The sequence below is a fragment of the Pogona vitticeps genome, chromosome 5 (genome assembly GCF_051106095.1).
Source record: "Pogona vitticeps strain Pit_001003342236 chromosome 5, PviZW2.1, whole genome shotgun sequence".
NCBI classification, from domain to species: domain Eukaryota; kingdom Metazoa; phylum Chordata; class Lepidosauria; order Squamata; family Agamidae; genus Pogona; species Pogona vitticeps.
This window is the reverse complement of record NC_135787.1, coordinates 76864204-76880443: the sequence shown is the minus strand read 5'-3', so window position 1 is coordinate 76880443 and position 16240 is coordinate 76864204. Positions and strand designations below refer to the sequence as shown.

At 41.8% G+C, this 16240-nt stretch overlaps 1 protein-coding gene across 3 annotated transcripts in view; it reads right to left on the bottom strand.

The window, feature by feature from the left end:
• Positions 1-16240, bottom strand: part of ARAP2 (ArfGAP with RhoGAP domain, ankyrin repeat and PH domain 2) — a 189704-nt gene that overhangs the window by 35433 nt on the left and 138031 nt on the right. For all 3 annotated transcript variants that reach the window (XR_013545518.1, XM_073001120.2, XM_073001122.2), the window contains exons 23-24: positions 11367-11514; positions 8143-8211 (exon numbers count right to left, since the gene is read on the bottom strand). Coding sequence is in view for 2 of the 3 variants with exons in the window: in XM_073001120.2 (XP_072857221.2) it covers positions 8143-8211; positions 11367-11514 (217 nt within the window). In the remaining variant the exon portion in view is untranslated. The remainder of the gene's footprint in view (positions 1-8142; positions 8212-11366; positions 11515-16240) is intronic.

Here is a 16240-nt window from a genome sequence, read left to right as displayed (position 1 = left end):
TTGGGTTCTTTTGAAGGTGCCTCTTTATCATATTTTTTGTGCACCCCTTCTTTTTTTACATTAAAAAAGCTTCTTTCAGATTCATTCATTTCAGTTTTCCCATTTGTGTTTCCTGGCATTCCCCAAAGACCTAAAGCATCTTAAAAAATACTCCCCCCCCCAAAAAAAAGCAACAAGATATATATACAGTAGGAGCCCCATATCTGTGGGAAATTTGTTCCACAATCTACTATGGACACCTGAAATTCGCAGATATATGTACCATATATATGGTTCTATGCTGATATATATATCTGCCCTCCCCACCAATGTGGCACCATAACAATCCTGATATTAAACAGCCACATTCATCATTTTGTTATATAGTAGGCCCCTCGTATCCACAGAACTGGTATCTGTGGTTTCACTTTCCCCCAGTTTACTACATGCTATATACAAAATACAATATATATTGGGGAAGTCATATTTATTGGGAATATAACTTAGAACAATACTGAGTAAAAAAGATGTGGGAAATATTCCAAGTCACTTTCTGTAGAAATACACTATATTCTGTAACTAAAACACACCATACCACTATGTTTCAAAAGAAGCACATAATGAAGAAATTAGGCCTTTAAGGTCACAGTGGCCTTTGAGAATTGAAGCTAATGAAATCATTTGTGACTGGAGGGGAAATTACAAAGCAACTTTGAAGAAAGCTTCTTAATTACACTGGCAACAACTCAGAAAAACCCTGTTTCCCGGTAAAATTTGCTGTTTAGATGATATTATTGAAAAAAGATTGGAGGAAAGAATGGAGTTGACATTTGATTTCCACTGGGTGTATGTAAACAACTGCACATTGGAGAAGGGGGGAAATGTATGCTGCAAATTACAGCAGCAAACAAAAACAGCTGGCAAAGTGTTTCATGGATGGGGGAAAATGAAGAATGGTTAACAGAGTGCCAACTCGAATGGAAAACAAGGTCATCCTAAGCACATGAGAAGCCTGAGATTTTTCTTTTGAGTTGCAAAAGAAATTTGGGCTGAGTGAGTTTTAATTTTGAATCATCTTTCTATTTTTAATAATTTAAAAGACAGCTCCGTAACTTCTACCTCACTAAACAGCTTGTTTAATTTTTGTGTTAACAACTGCTTTTCACTGCTGTTTAGAAAAGGTAGGCGTTATGCAAAATGGACAAGTTATATAATTTTTGTCTTCAGAAACATTATTAGAGAAAAGATTCTCTCATGCAACAACCAGGTCATAAGGAATTCTTCAGCTTTCATATGCCACTTGTGTGCTTTGCTCTATATACTAGAGCAAAGCCTTGGACTGCATATGGATTGTGAGAAACTATGGGTTGTTCAGAAAGAAGTGGATGTGCCTGTTCTGTAACGTATTGTGGATAAAAAGCTACCATTAGGACATTATATGGAGAGACAGAATGGTTTCCTGTAGGCAAAGGTATCATTTGAAAAGGGTGCATTAAATTAAACTAAATGCTTTATTACGGTCATTGACCAGCAAAAAAAGGGGGTGCATTTTATCACCTTATTTTTTTAATCTGTATGCAGAACATATCATATGTGGAAGCTGAGTCATGGCAACTGGACTTCTTATTAGGTTGAAATATTTTGCTACTCATCCAAGTAGCTTCTTCAGTCTGAGGAGAGTTGGTAGGAAATGCCTGATAGATCACATTGGTTTCACTTCCCCCTGGTCTGAATAGACTCCTTAGATGGACAAAGGACAGGGATGGTGGTAATGAAAATCCCACTTCTGTAGTCCTTCTCCACCTATTGTCATGAGTTGTTAACAGTCGTTAGCAGTGGTCTTTCTGGTGTGTGTGGTCCTGACCTTTCTGGGGATGGATGAAAGGGCAGCATGATAAATAGGAGACAGGTTGTATCTAAGACCTCCACCCCTGCTGAGTGAGGGATTTTCTGTATGCACATGTATGGCTTCACTGACCCCTCTCTCAAACCACCTATTCCCTTGGTCCAAAATGAGTACATCTTGATCATCAAATGAGTGTCCTTTGATTCAACTTCCAGATAAAAGAGGTTACTTACCTGTAACTCTGGTTCTTCGAGTGGTCCTCTGTGAATTCACACTAATGGATTAATCTGCATTCCAGCAGAGCAGTTTGGAAGCTTTAAGCACCATGTGCCGAGGGACCTCCCACCTAGGTCATAACACTGCCCCGCCACTGAGTGCTCCAGTTCCGTAGAACTGTCTGCTGATGTACAGTATACTTTTAAATAGTCATGACGTACAGTGGGGTGGAGGGTGGGATGTGTGAATTTACAGAGGACCACTCAAAGAACCAGAGTGGCCTCTTGTGAATACACACTAATGGGTGACTAGCAAGCTGACTTACCAGGAGGTGGGTGTCACGACAGGACAGAAGCCAGCACAGCTCTACCTACAGCAGCCTCCACCTTAGCCCAAACATCGAGGCAATAGTGGGCTGCAAAAGTGAAGGGTGTAGACCACGAGGCAGCTTTGCAGATGTCAGTAAGGTCGACACCACGCAGGAACGCTGTGGAGGAAGCCATTGCTTTGGTCGAGTGGGCACAAATGGTGGCAGGCAGAGATTTGTGAGAAATTTCATATGCAAGTTTGATTGTAGCAACCACCCATCTGGAAAAGGTTTGAGATGAAACCGGATAACCTTTGGAGTACAGTGGTGCCTCACACAATGATGTTAATTGGTTCCAAAAAATTCAACGTTGTGTGAAATATCGTTCTGTGAAACACCATTTCCCATAGGAATGCATTGAAAACCGGTTAATCCATTCCAATTGGAACGGATTGCCATCGCTGAGTGAAAATCCCCATAGGAAACATCGCTGTGTGAAACAATGTTTCCTCCATTGGAATGTATTGAAGCCGACTCAATACATTTCAATGGCTTTGCGAAGTCCTTTTTCGCTCCTGTAAAAGTGTCTTACAATGTTTGGAAGCTGTTTTAAATGCTTGCAATGGTTAGCCCACCTCCTGAAACCTATGCAAACTTAATTTGGTGTTGTTCTGACACTTCGTTAATTTATGGTAATTGTTTAAATTTTCTCCATTGAAAACAATTGAATGGTCTGTCTAATGGTTTCCAATGGAGAAAATTTAAAAAATTACCATAAATTAACGAAGTGTCAGAACAACACCAAAATCAGTTTGTGTAGATTTCAGGAGGTGGGCTAACCATTGCAAGCATTTAAAACAGTTTCCAAACATTGGAAGACACTTTTACAGGAGCGAAAAGGGAGATCGGGAAAGGGCTCTTTGATCTCCGTTTGCCTTTTAAAGCTCTTCCCGATCTCCCTTTTCGCTCCTGTAAAAGTGTCTTACAATGTTTGGAAGCTGTTTTAAATGGTTGCAATGGTTAGCCCACCTTCTGAACCCTATGCAAACTGATTTTGGTGTTGTTCTGACACTTCGTTAATTTATGATGATTTTTTGTTTTCTCCATTGGAAACCATTAGACAGACCATTCAATTGTTTTCAATGGAGAAAACAAAAAATTACCATAAATTAACAAAGTGTCAGAACAACACCAAATTAAGTTTGCATAGGTTTCAGGAGGTGGGCTAACCATTGCAAGCATTTAAAACGGCTTCCAAACATTGTAAGACACTTTTACAGGAACGAAAAAGAGACATCGTTGTGTGAAAATCCCCCATAGGAAACATCGCTGTGTGAGGCGGCAAATTTAACAGAAAAAGGCATCGCTGTGTGAATTCATCGTTGTGTGAGGCACCCGTTGTGCGAGGCACCACTGTATTCTTAAAATGAAACAAATAGTCTCTGAGATGAACGAAGAGGCGCCATTCTGGATATGTAGTAGGCCAAAGCTTTTTCCACATTAGTTGTAGGGTTTGGAAAAAAGTAGGAAGGATCACTGGCTGATTGAGGTGGAAAGAGGTGGCCACCTTTGAAAGAAAAGAAACATCTGGAAAGAGAGTCACCTTATCCGGATGAAATTGTATAAAAGGTGGGTCTGCTCGTAGCGCTGTCAGTTCACTCGCCGCCTCACTGAAGTGACAGCAAGAAGGAAAGCTGTCTTGAAGGTAAGTAGCCGCAAAGATGTGGAAGCCAAAGATTCAAACAGTGGGGACATCAACTTACGCAAGACAAGCTGAAGAGACCACTGTGGAGTGGGTGGCTTGTAGGCTGGGCGCATACTGTGGAGACCCTTCAGGAACTGCTTTAACACAGGATGCTGAAATAACCTAGCTGCATCAGAAAGGGGTGGCTGGTATGCCACTATCGCAGAGCTGTAAAATTTCAGAGTGGAGTGTGACAAACCATGGTGAAAGAGGAGGAGAAGGAATCTCAGAAGGGTGTCCAATGATGTGGGACACACAGGTAAGTCATGTTCTGCTGCAAAGTCACAGAAAGATTTCCACTTTCGTGCATACATAGCCAAAGTAGAGGGCCTACGGACCCTGTTAAGGACATCTTCTATAGAAGGTCCAGCCTCCAGGCCGTGAGGTGCAGGGAATCTAGATCCAGATGAAGTGTCCTGCCATTGTTGAGAGAGAGTAGATGAGGAAGGTTCGGGAGCTGAAAATGATCTACAGCCATCTACAGTAGGAGAGCGAACCAGGGCTGATGGGGCCACCAGGGAGTGATGACGACTGCTTTCTGTATCAGGGGGATGGGAGGAAATGCGTACAGGAGTCCTTCCGTCCAAGGGACCATGAACGCATCCCCCTCTGAGTGAATCACGGCTCCCACTTGGGAGCAGTACCTGCTGCATTTGCTGTTTGTGGCTGAGGCAAACACATCCAGGGATGGCGTGCCCCACCTCTCACAGAGGGAGTAGAAGACTGCATTGTCCAGAGCCCACTCATGAGAAGAGTTCTGGGACCTGCTCAGATGATCTGCAAGGAGGTTGTCAGTGGAAGCCACATGCACTGCAATGAGGAAGATGTGGTGATCGTAGCACCATTACTAAATCTGGGTTTTAAGAAACAGAAGTTGCTGAAAGCATGTACCTCCCTGCTTGTTCAGATAGTACACCGCTGTGGTGTGGTCGGATGCTACCTGCACTACTTTCCCTGTGAGGAGGCACTCGAACACCTGAAGAGCCTTGAAGACAGCTAGAAGCTCTAGGACACTGATGTGAAGAGCAGTTTCCTCTAGAGACCAATGACCATTGCCTGTCAAATTCAGGACATGTGCACCCCAACCAGTCAGGCTTGCAACTGTGGTGAATTCATACGTCCCGCCCTCCGCCCCGCTGTACGTCACGACTATTTAAAAGTATACTATACATCAGCTGATAGTTCTACAGAACTGGAGCACTCAGTGCAGGGGCGGTGATATAACCTAGGTGGGAGGTCCCTCGGCCTATGGTGCTTAAAGCTATAGAAGCTTCCGAGATGCTCTGCTGGAACAGAGATTAACCCATTAGTGTGTATTCACAGAGGCCACGAAGGAGAACCTCACCTGGATGACTGAGAATCTTCACAGAAACATATTATATGGTAAATCAGACTAGATTCAGTTGAAGGAGGAGTGAACATTGGTGGAAGAAACATAATTAATTTAAAATATGCAGATAACATTGTCTTACTGGCAGAAAGTGGCAGTGACTTTTAGCAAAAGGGAAAGAAGAAAGTGCCAAAGCAGGAGTGCAGTTGAACTTTAAAACAAAAATCATGAATACAGAACTACACAACTTTCACATTGACAATGAAGAAATTAAAATTGTTAAAGATTTTGTCTATCTTGGTTAAACCAGCAATCCAAATGGAGACTGCAGTCAAAAAAATCAGAAGACTGAGACTCAGAAGGGCAGCAAGGAAGAAATTAAAAAAGATTATCAACTATACGGATGCGTCACTGGAGACTCAGATCAAGATCATCCATACTATTGTATTTCCAATCACCATGTATGGGTGTGAAAGCTGGACAGTAAAGAAATCTGACAGGAAATAAAATTATTCATTTAAAATATGGTGCAGGAGCAGAACTTTGTGAATAACCTGGACTGCCAGCCTGAATTATCTCCGGGGGCAAACATGATGAAACTGACTGTCTTGCTTTTGGCACATCATGAGAAGGTAAGATTCTCTGGGAAAAGACTAATGTTCGGAAAGGTGAAAGAAAGCAGGAAAAGAGGAACACCGAATAAAGTAAGGATTGAGGAACGATGAATAAGGTATGGATTCCCTAAAGGAATTCCCCCAAAGCTCTCTCATTCATAGGATTACCATAAATTGGAGGTGACCTGATGGCAAATAACAAGCAGTTCCCATCTTTAAAAAAAAAAAAAAATGATGAGCTGTAAGCACAGAAAATCGTTCCTTTTTGAAGGTAAGTGTATCTTGGACAACAGCTCAGCTACAGTTAGAAATGCAATCTATGAAACAGCCTGTCTTCTGTGAATAACATGCCTTCTGGCTTCGAGAGGATGCAAGGACAGGCAAAAACCTTCTGTAACCCTCATGCTCCAAAATCAGACATTTAAATCTCCTTAGAGTTACTTTTTGTCACAGCACTAGTTCTGTATTGTAGGGTTTCTACAGCATTACCACTTGAAGAGCTGTAAACAGTGCCCCTGAATTTTAGCCAGCTACCATGCATTTTTTTTAAAAGAGCAACAAACAAAAGCAAATGAACCAAAGCAATGAAAACATAAAACATCCCAACCAATCTATTGGTTCTTGTCACTAGGGTGCTTTTCTGTCCCGGCAGACATAAAGTATTAAGACAAAAACTTCCCATTCCATTCTACAGTCAACCATGAAACAGAGAAGCAAAACAGAGAAAATAAGAGAGCAATTTTACATCTTTTCCACATTCTAGATCTTTTTCTCTCTTATCTAGCTGGATTAGTATATTAAGCAGGGGGACTGAATTTGTGTGACTATGGATGAATTTCTATCTTCCTCTCGTATGAGCTCTGAATATTTACACCAGAACTAGTATACTAGGGTCTGTCTGTCCTTCTCTCCACCTTTTTTTTCCTTCTGTGGTGACGCAAATCCCACTACCTTCTGGCCTTTGTGCAATTTCTGGAAGGGTGCCTGTGGGCAGAAGTAAAATCATCCTGTCTATCATACCCCCTCAAACTGACGGCACAGTGTAGTGCCCCCTCTCCTAACCACATTTCAGGTCACACTGTTTTGCATTTTCCCCATTTGCTCCTATATTTTTTTTTCCCACAGGAATCTGGAAACACACAGGTACTGTTCCAGGGCAACACAAGGATTAGGCTAGAGTGCCACCAAAAGAGCTCAGGTTGGGTTGGGCACCTTCCTGTGCTATGAACTGTGTTGGGGGATATATATCTGCACTGCTAACTGTCAATACACTGGAATTCTCAATGGGGTCAGAAAATATCACACAATTCACTAAGTGAACCAGGAATGATGAGACTTGAAGTGATTGCAGCAATCCAGAGGGCAAACTACACCCCTCATGCTCACACAACAGTCCCTAGACTCATCTGCAAGATATTTCCAAAGAACAGTGAAGTTCTGCACTAAATTGATGAGTGCAGAAAATATTTTATACGAGTGTAAGAATCAAAAGATAGATTTGCCCCAAGAATTTGAATATTTAGCATAGTATTACTTAGTGTAAAACATCCTGCAATCTGGAGAAATATAATGGATAGCTGAATTACATTTGAAGCTCTTTCATGTAAACATATTAAGCCACACTGTGCTTATTTAACAAAGGTTGTGATGAGTAAAGGAGAAATGCAAGTTAAGAGCAGCAATCACAAGGCTAAGCCAAACTCAACTTTAGTAGCTAAAACATCACATCAAATCTAGAGGACAAGTGTGTGTTCAGTAACCCAAGTGTTCAAGATGAGCTTAAAAAGCAAAGAGCAGGTACTGCTTGAGGCAGGCAGGCAAGGGGAGAATTTGCTAATAAGAGACCTGAACTACCTTTCTAATCACAGGAGTCAGTATTTTACATATCCAAGCATCCTTTTGTATCTGTGGAGATGTCTGACATTTAAGCATGCACAGGTCTGGGTTGCAGCTTCAAACCACAACATCCACAGTTCCTATGGTTGTGTCTAACACCATTGTTTCCCCAGCTAAATATACAAACTTTTAGTGGAGTTCCCCACCGCAGTCTCTCTGGACATCTACCAAATTTACTTCTCATAGAAGGAAGGAATCTGCATTACTCACTTGAGTATCCTTCCATTTGGTAATAAAGCTATTCTCAACATCCATTTGTCTCACTTGGTCTTCATGCACCTGCTCACAAAAACAAACAATGTTGTTAAGACAGGTACCCAAACATATTTCTAAATACTTGCACCATTCACAAAAAAGCAGCAGTGGCTGGGTCACTGCAAGACACACCAATACTTCAAATGAGTAAGACACATGGGGAAAAAATACAGTGGTGCCTCGCTTAATGATGATAATTGGTTCCAAAAAAATCACTGCTAAGCGATTTCATTGCTAAGTGAAACACGGTTTCCCATAGAAATGCATTGAAAACCAGATAATCCATTCCAATGGGAACGGATTACCGTCCTTAAGTGAAAATCACCATAGGAAACATCACTAAGCGAAACACGGTTCCCCAATTGAAATGCATTGAAACCTATTCAATGCATCTCAATGGGGGAAAAAAATTACAACAAACTTAAAAAGAGTCAGGACAAAGTCAAATTAGTTTAACAAAGAGTTTATTAAGTGCACTTATGATTTCAAGCATTCTAAACATTTTTAAACATTTAAAAAACAGCCAACATGAGGCTGTCAAAACCATTGTTAAACGAAACAGGGGAACCCAAACTGTCATCGCTATGCGAAGCATGGTCCCAAACATCGCTTTGTGAAAATCGCCCATAGGAACCATCGTTAAACGGAGCGCAAGATTGCTCCGAAAAAGTCATCGCTAAGCCACTTCATCGTTAAACGAAGCAATTGCTAAGCGAGGCACCACTGTAACAAACAAGCTCTGAAACAGACTATTTTTCACAACTAGCTGTAGGGACAACCAACTGCAGTGTTTAGTCTCTTAACTCTGCTGCAAAATAATTTTGAGGAAAGTCTGCACTTCTTTTCTTTGCTGGACTATACTTTCTAGTTAGTGATGGGTAGAAGATAGCAGCAAGTCTATATGAGCTGTTCTATCCCTCCTGGTAGCATTTTTGAGTGTTTTTTTGAAAGTAAGGCAATGACAAGAATGGATCTAGCTCAGCCTACTCCATCTGCCACTTTTTGGAGCCTGAACTTGGGTCTTTTTGCACTGTTCCATTCTTAAGTTAAGAGTCTGCAGCTAAAGGTAAAAGTAAAGGTTCCCCTTGACAATTTGTCCAGTCATGTCCGACTCTAGGGGGTGGTGCTCATCGCCGTTTCCAACCCATGGAGCTAGCGTTTGTCCAAAGACAATCTTCCGTGGTCATGTAGCCAGGACGACTAGACAAAACGCCGTTACCTTCCCACCGTGGTGGTACCTATTCATCTGCTCGCATTTTGCATGCTTTAGAACCGCTAGGTTGGCAGGAGCTGGGACAAGCGACGTGGGCTCACTCCGGCACGTGGATTCGATCTTACGACTGCAGGTCTTCTGACCTTGCAGCACAAAAGCTTCTGCGGTTTAACCCGCAGAGCCACCACGTCTGCAGCTAAAACCCGTGGTTAAACATTTCATCATAAATCATGACATACCAAACAAACAAACCACTAATAAAAATTCATAATTATGGTACTTTTGGGGGGCACGATTGCAATTCTATGCAGTTATTTCTAACTAAGTTCCATTAAATTAAAGGTTTCTGAGAGTTGCAGTCCAGAAACACCAGGGTTACCGGAGGCTGGGAAACACTGTTCTACACACTGAACTCAAGCCTGCTGTAAATCAACCTTTAATTTTAATTTGGAAATGAAAATCATTTTGCAATGAGTCATTACTACCTAACTGCTGGAATGAAGTGGGAACCTATTCAACAAAAGGAAATGAGCATCCTCTCTCTGCTTTATTATGTCCTTCCTTCTCTATGACTGTGTTTATCTGCCACAAATGGTAGAGTGGAGCTTTTATTTAAAAAAGCAAAAAACAGGCAAACAAAACCTCTTACTCTTGTAAGAAGTACTAGACATTCAGGGATCACACATGCCTATTCCTGGACTCTGAACTAATGTACCTACTGAGCTCCAAAATCCATCCATCCAGCCATCCAGCCAGCCAGCCATCCATCATACTGAAGTAGGATTGAAAACATGGTGAAATTGTCTCTCCATGTCCCTTAGGGGATTTTCTAAGCAAAAGGTTCCATGTCAATCTCCAAAAAGTGCAGACAGACAAGTGCAAAAGGAGTAGGCCGAGTTAGATCCCTTTGTTTATATTCTCCTAAACAAACCCCACCAAAATAAATGGGAACTCTGGAAGACGACGGCACCAACCTCATGGTGAGTTCTGAGTACCTTTGTGTTATGCATTTGATGTCTGTTGCTGCTCTTTTATTATCCTCGTGCAAACTAATGCTTAATTTTAAAAAAAATTAATATGGCCTACCAGGACATCTCACTGATGGAATTTTGGAGTCGAGTCTAAGGTAGTTATTCTCCAAACTACATAAAGGCATTTGGGCTGTACGTTTTTTATGCAGTGGATGGCTGCTGCTAATATGTTAATTGTTGTTTATGGCTTCTATGAATTGTATATCACTTTGAATGCTGTGCAGGCAGGAAAGGGATTAACACATTTTATAAACAATAATAATTTTCATTAACAAAATGTATAGGGGGATAAAGATTACACATGAACTAAAAGAGGGATGAGCAGCTTGTGGCCCTCCAGATGTTTTGGGGATGGCAGTTCCTTTCAACCATAGGCAGCACATCCAATAGTTAGGGATGAGGAAAGCTGAAGTCCAACAGGGCTGCAAGTTACTCTCCTTGTTCTAAAGGCAAGGTTTTTAGAACCCAAACCACTAATCTTCCTTCTTTCATGGCAGCCTCCACTGTAACCATTTGCGTATCCTTTCTCTCCACTATTTCTCCTGTATGTTCATTAGTCTGGAAACTCCTTGTTGGCAGGGCCCTACCCTATTTCTTCATAATAATTGATTAAGAGCCACGTACAACAGCTATGTCAGCCTTGCGATAGATGTCTGAATAGAGGTAACTACGTACTCGGACAATCTCCATTGATTTTTTCTTAAGAAAAGGCCATTGGGTGCATAGAAAATATTCATAGCAAAACAAAAGCACAGCGTGACCTTGTCCTAATTGCTCCAGCTTCTAATGTAAAAAAGGCAGAAGTATTAGAGAAGAGTACAAAATGAAACCATCACTAAATAATGCTAAAATGTTGCCTGCAATCACATTTTCATTTTCATCCCTTTGCCAAATTATATTACTGTGGACATCTGATAAACATGCTGGTTACTTACATCAAAGAGATGTACATAATTTATAATCAGGTCTTCAATAACATCGACTTCTTCACTGGTTTGCCCTTTCGTTTGAAATAAGCATGACGAAAACGCCATTGCTAGATTGTGAGGATCCATGTGATTGATTTCGGAACACTTTTGTACCCTGTTTAAAAGTTAAGAAATCTATTTAGAATGCTTCAGCAGGCACCCGTTTGTTCAAATGCTGATTCCTAGGCCACAGCATATATTTCGAACAGACCTCTTGATGCAGAAGATGGATTCCATTAAAATGAAACTTCCTCGAGTACAACCATGTTTGAGTAAAAGCAGCAAAGAAGGTGGTTGCACTTCAAACCTAATAAGTTTTATTTGGCAGAAAATTTTATGGATTGCAGCCCACTTCTGTGCCTTTCTCTGAAGAAGTGGGCTACAATCCACAAACACTTATGCCAGATAAAACTTATTAGTCTGGAATTCTTTGTCATTTTCTTTAAAGTGGTATTACATGTCTCACTGTTTCTTAGCTCATTAACTGCGGTTACTCAAGCAGCCTGCTTTTACACAGACAATTTTTTCTAATTCTCTCAGAATAAGAAATAGATTAAGGGTCTGCCAAGGTCTTGAGATAGGATTGTTCCAAGCCATGGCTTGTGGAATGCCCTTGCAAAATCACAAGGGCATTCCACAAGTAAACACAGTGGGGTTTTTTTAAAGGACATGAATCTTCACATTCTGATGAATGGAAGTCTTACTTTTTTGGTTTGTAAGACCTGAGCAAGGCTATTAATGACAGGGTCTTTTGAAAGTCATTCATTCTTAGGGTTGGCATATGTTAGAAGCAACTGAGTGGAATACGCAGACAATATATAGTATTTTTATTTTTTCCTGTTGTACTTCCAAAATTCTATTCTCTAATAGGCTTTATGTAATTCAGCAGAGTCAGAGATGTACTGGACAGAATGCTGGACTAGAACTAAGAACTGTTTTCAAATCAGCATTTGGCCATGCTTTTATTTGGGGGTGGGGGGACAGCAATGATCAGCCACTTTTTAAACATACCACATACCTCAAAAAACCTGGTGTATCACCTTAAGTCAGAAAATGAACTGATGGCATGTAACAATGGCAAATTATTTGGCACAATCTGACCGTTCCAATGTTTCATTTTTCCCTATTCTCTTAATAAAAAATAAAATAAAATATTTTCTACAGATTATTGTGTTTTTGTGATCTTGAGGAACTCTATCTTTGCCACTTGGTTGAGCTAAACATTATTCTAGTGCTTACTTGGGACTTCAAGCTTTAAGCCCCCAGACAGTCTCAATGACACCCAGTAACTGTTTTTTTCTTTATTTCAAGCATTAAGTACCCAGAGAACCTCAATGACATCCAATAATCACTCAGGTTTCACCTCTGATGGAGGACCAATTGCTGCCCCACCCCACAATTTTGCCAGGTATGGATGCTGGTTTGGTGGTGACCACTGATAAGGCAAAAGTAAATTATCTTTGGGGAGGTCTGTCTTAGTCCAATCCTGGGTTGGATCAGGGAGAAGAGCTCTCCTTGACAACTGCATACACATTTTCAAGTACATATTCACAACCATAAGTGATAGAAATGTCATTTAAATACATGCACACAACCGAAGGACTTTTGTAAGCTGGACTTTGTAGCTCCATTTATCTGATTTCTAATATCCCCATGTATTGCTACACACAGAGATGCACATGCACAACTCTGGCTATCAGAATATTAATACTGATGCTATTGTAGCTCAGGAGTAGTTTATTTTGATAGGTCAAAGGACGAACCCTCTGGAAGCTGCACAGACTGTCAAAAATGCATGAACTGAAATTCAAAAATGGAGAGAAGCCCATTTGCCATCTTGAAAAAATGACCCCTGTAAACAAGTTAAAAGGTAAATTGCCACTGCCAGAGGCTTCCAGGAACAGTATTCTACCTCCTTTGACTTAAAAAAAAATAGAGGAGGGTGCCTTTTTCTGATTGCTGGTCTAGTGCAAAATTCAGTCTACCAAGAAAGCATGGTGAAAATCCCCAGGAAATTCACCAGTGACAGAAAACTCATTCTGACCAAACCCAGTGGGAGCTCATTATACTCAGAGCCAGTGACTGATGAGCGAGAGCAACCCTCCTCTCCCACTATTGATATTAGTAGCAGCATCCCACAGAGTTGTTTGTTTTTACTATGGCCTGTTCCAATCTGGCCTATTTAGAAGCATAAAATAACTTCTAAAGGCACATCGCATTTGCTTGTACCCACTGTGACTCTATACAGTCCACCTGGAGGGGCCTCTCTCTGTGGATGAATTTCATTTGTGGAGGCCTAAGAATGTTGACAAAACAGTTGGAGGAGTGCATAGTACCACCCATATGCTGGACTGATATTCTTCATGGGAGACGACTGGCTGGATCAAGGAGTGATCCCTTCTCTCTCAACAGAGCTGGAGTGATTACCCCTCCCGAAGATGCTCATTTTAGCTGGAAAGTTTACATAACTATAGCTAACACCCACATCAAAGTTTATGTGATTACCCTCTACAGCTCCAAGCTGTCTTGGACGAGGTGGATTATCTGAACCTGCCGCAGTCAAGCTTGAGGCTTGGTTCTGTTACAGAAGATGGCATAAACCAGAAGACAAGATGAGTACAACGATGCTGATATTTCTCAGTAGCTTCTGATATATTCAGCCATGATACCCTTCTGGACTGGCTGACTGTATTGGGAACTGCAGCCACCATTTTTACATAAGTGACTAATTTCAGAAAGCAGTGTTAGGAGAACATGGCTCACGTCCTTGTCATTTCTGCTGTGCTATGATATCCCATACCAACCAGTCTTCTCTCCCAAGCTTTTGACAATAAGAAGATAGGAAACTAACATTTTGCTGTCCTTTCCTTGACACACTCAATCTGTAGCTTGAAGTAGCTGCCTCAGTCTGGTACAACTCGCTCTAGGGCTTGACAAGAGGATTTTTCTTGAGATTATGTCCATGCTATTCATGATCATTCTCAGCTGCATAAAGGCAGAGTTGCTGTGAGAACGACGGGTTACTCACCTGGTAACTGTAGTTCTTCAAGTGGACCTCTGTGATTCACACCTTAGGTGATCCATGCCTGCGCGGAGCCTCATCGGAAAATTATAGAGCTTCTGTAGTAGCAAAAAACCACATTAGAATACACCCCTCCCCCTCCGTATAAGTACCTTGGCTCCAAGACTCTCCCTTCAGTTACATCAACCACCACAAGAAAGAGAATCCGCGTGGCGTGACAGTGGGGAGGTTAGGTGCGATGTGTGAATCACAGAGGTCCACTCGAATAACTACAATTACAGGTGAGTAACCTGTCATTCTTCTTCATAGCCTCTGTGAATCACACCTTGGGTGACTAACAAGCTGTCTTACAGGCAGGGTGTCACGCCAAGGTGGAAGCCAGAACAGCACGTCCAAATGCTGCATCAGATTTCTGTCGAACATCGAGTCTGTAATGCCGGATAAACGTGGACGGTTGTGCCCACGTAGCTGAAGCGCAGACATCGGGAAGTTGTACTCCTGGAGGAATGCAGTAGAGGTTGCAAGCGCCCTGGTGGAATGAGGGCGAATCACCCAAGGGACTGGCTGACATGCAAGCTGGAATGCAAGGTGAATTGTAGAAGCAACCCATCTAGAAATAGTTTGTGAAGTCACTTGCAAGCCCCTCTTGGGAGGTTGGTGGCTGACAAGCAGGTGTAGTGAAAGCCGAAAGGGTTGAATACAAGCCAGGCAGAAAGCAAGGGCTCATTTGACATCCAAAGTATGAAGGAGATGGTCTTGAGTGGAGGATGGTGATGGAAAGAAGGAGGAGAGTACCAAAGGTTGAGAGAGATGAAACTGAGATACAACACTAGAGAGAAATGAAATATTGATAAATAGTTTTACTTTATTGGGGAAAAAACTGAATATAAGGGTAGTCATGCCGTAAAGCTGCCAAATCACTTGCTCTTCGAGTGAATGTGATTGTTATGAGGAAGACTGTTTTGAAGGTAAGCAGGTGGAGGTCCATTGAAGCTAATGGCTCAAAAGGAGGTCTAGTTAGCTGACAGAATACAAGGGTTAAAGATCATTGCGGAGAAGGTGGATGAACATCCAGGTAAGCATGTGATTAAACCCTCGAGAAAGTGCTTGAGCATGCAGTGCCTAAAAAAATGAGCCACTGGAGAGGTTGGTGATTGGTAGGAGACAATTGCCAAGAGGTAAACTTTCAGAGAAGAAAGGAAAAGGCCTGTGGATTTCAGATGTAAAAGAAATTGGAGAACTGTGAAAAGGGATGGGTTGATGGGAGGTAGGGAGGCTGCTGCAGTAAAGGATTGAAATCTCTTACATTTATATAGATATGCTTTCCTGGTTGAAGGTTTTTGCACTTGATGGAGGATATCCATCAGGGAGGCAGAATTCTCCATGCTGCCAGGTGGAGAGCAGGTAGATGAGGTATCTGGGAGTTGTTCTCTGTTAGGAGGTTCAGCAGACGGGGAAGGTGATAATTTTCTGATGATAGATTGTGGAGGACAAGGAACCAGGGTTGCCTCAGCCACCACAGGGCTATAACAATGGTGATGGGTTTGTCTTGTAGTAGATAGATGACTACTTTGTGGAGGAGTGGAAACGGTGGCAAGAGCTATGCGAGACTCCTGGGCCAATGGCCAATGAATGCATCTCCCTGGGAGTGTTTGCTGATTCCGGCACGGGAGAAATACCGTCTGCACTTTCATGAGGTGAAGAGGTTGAGAATTGGTGTGCCCCACTTTTTGCAGAGAAAGATTGTTTGGTATAATTCCAATTCGTGAGGTTGGGAGCTCATACAACTGAGGCAGGCGGTCAGATTGTTGTCTTGGCC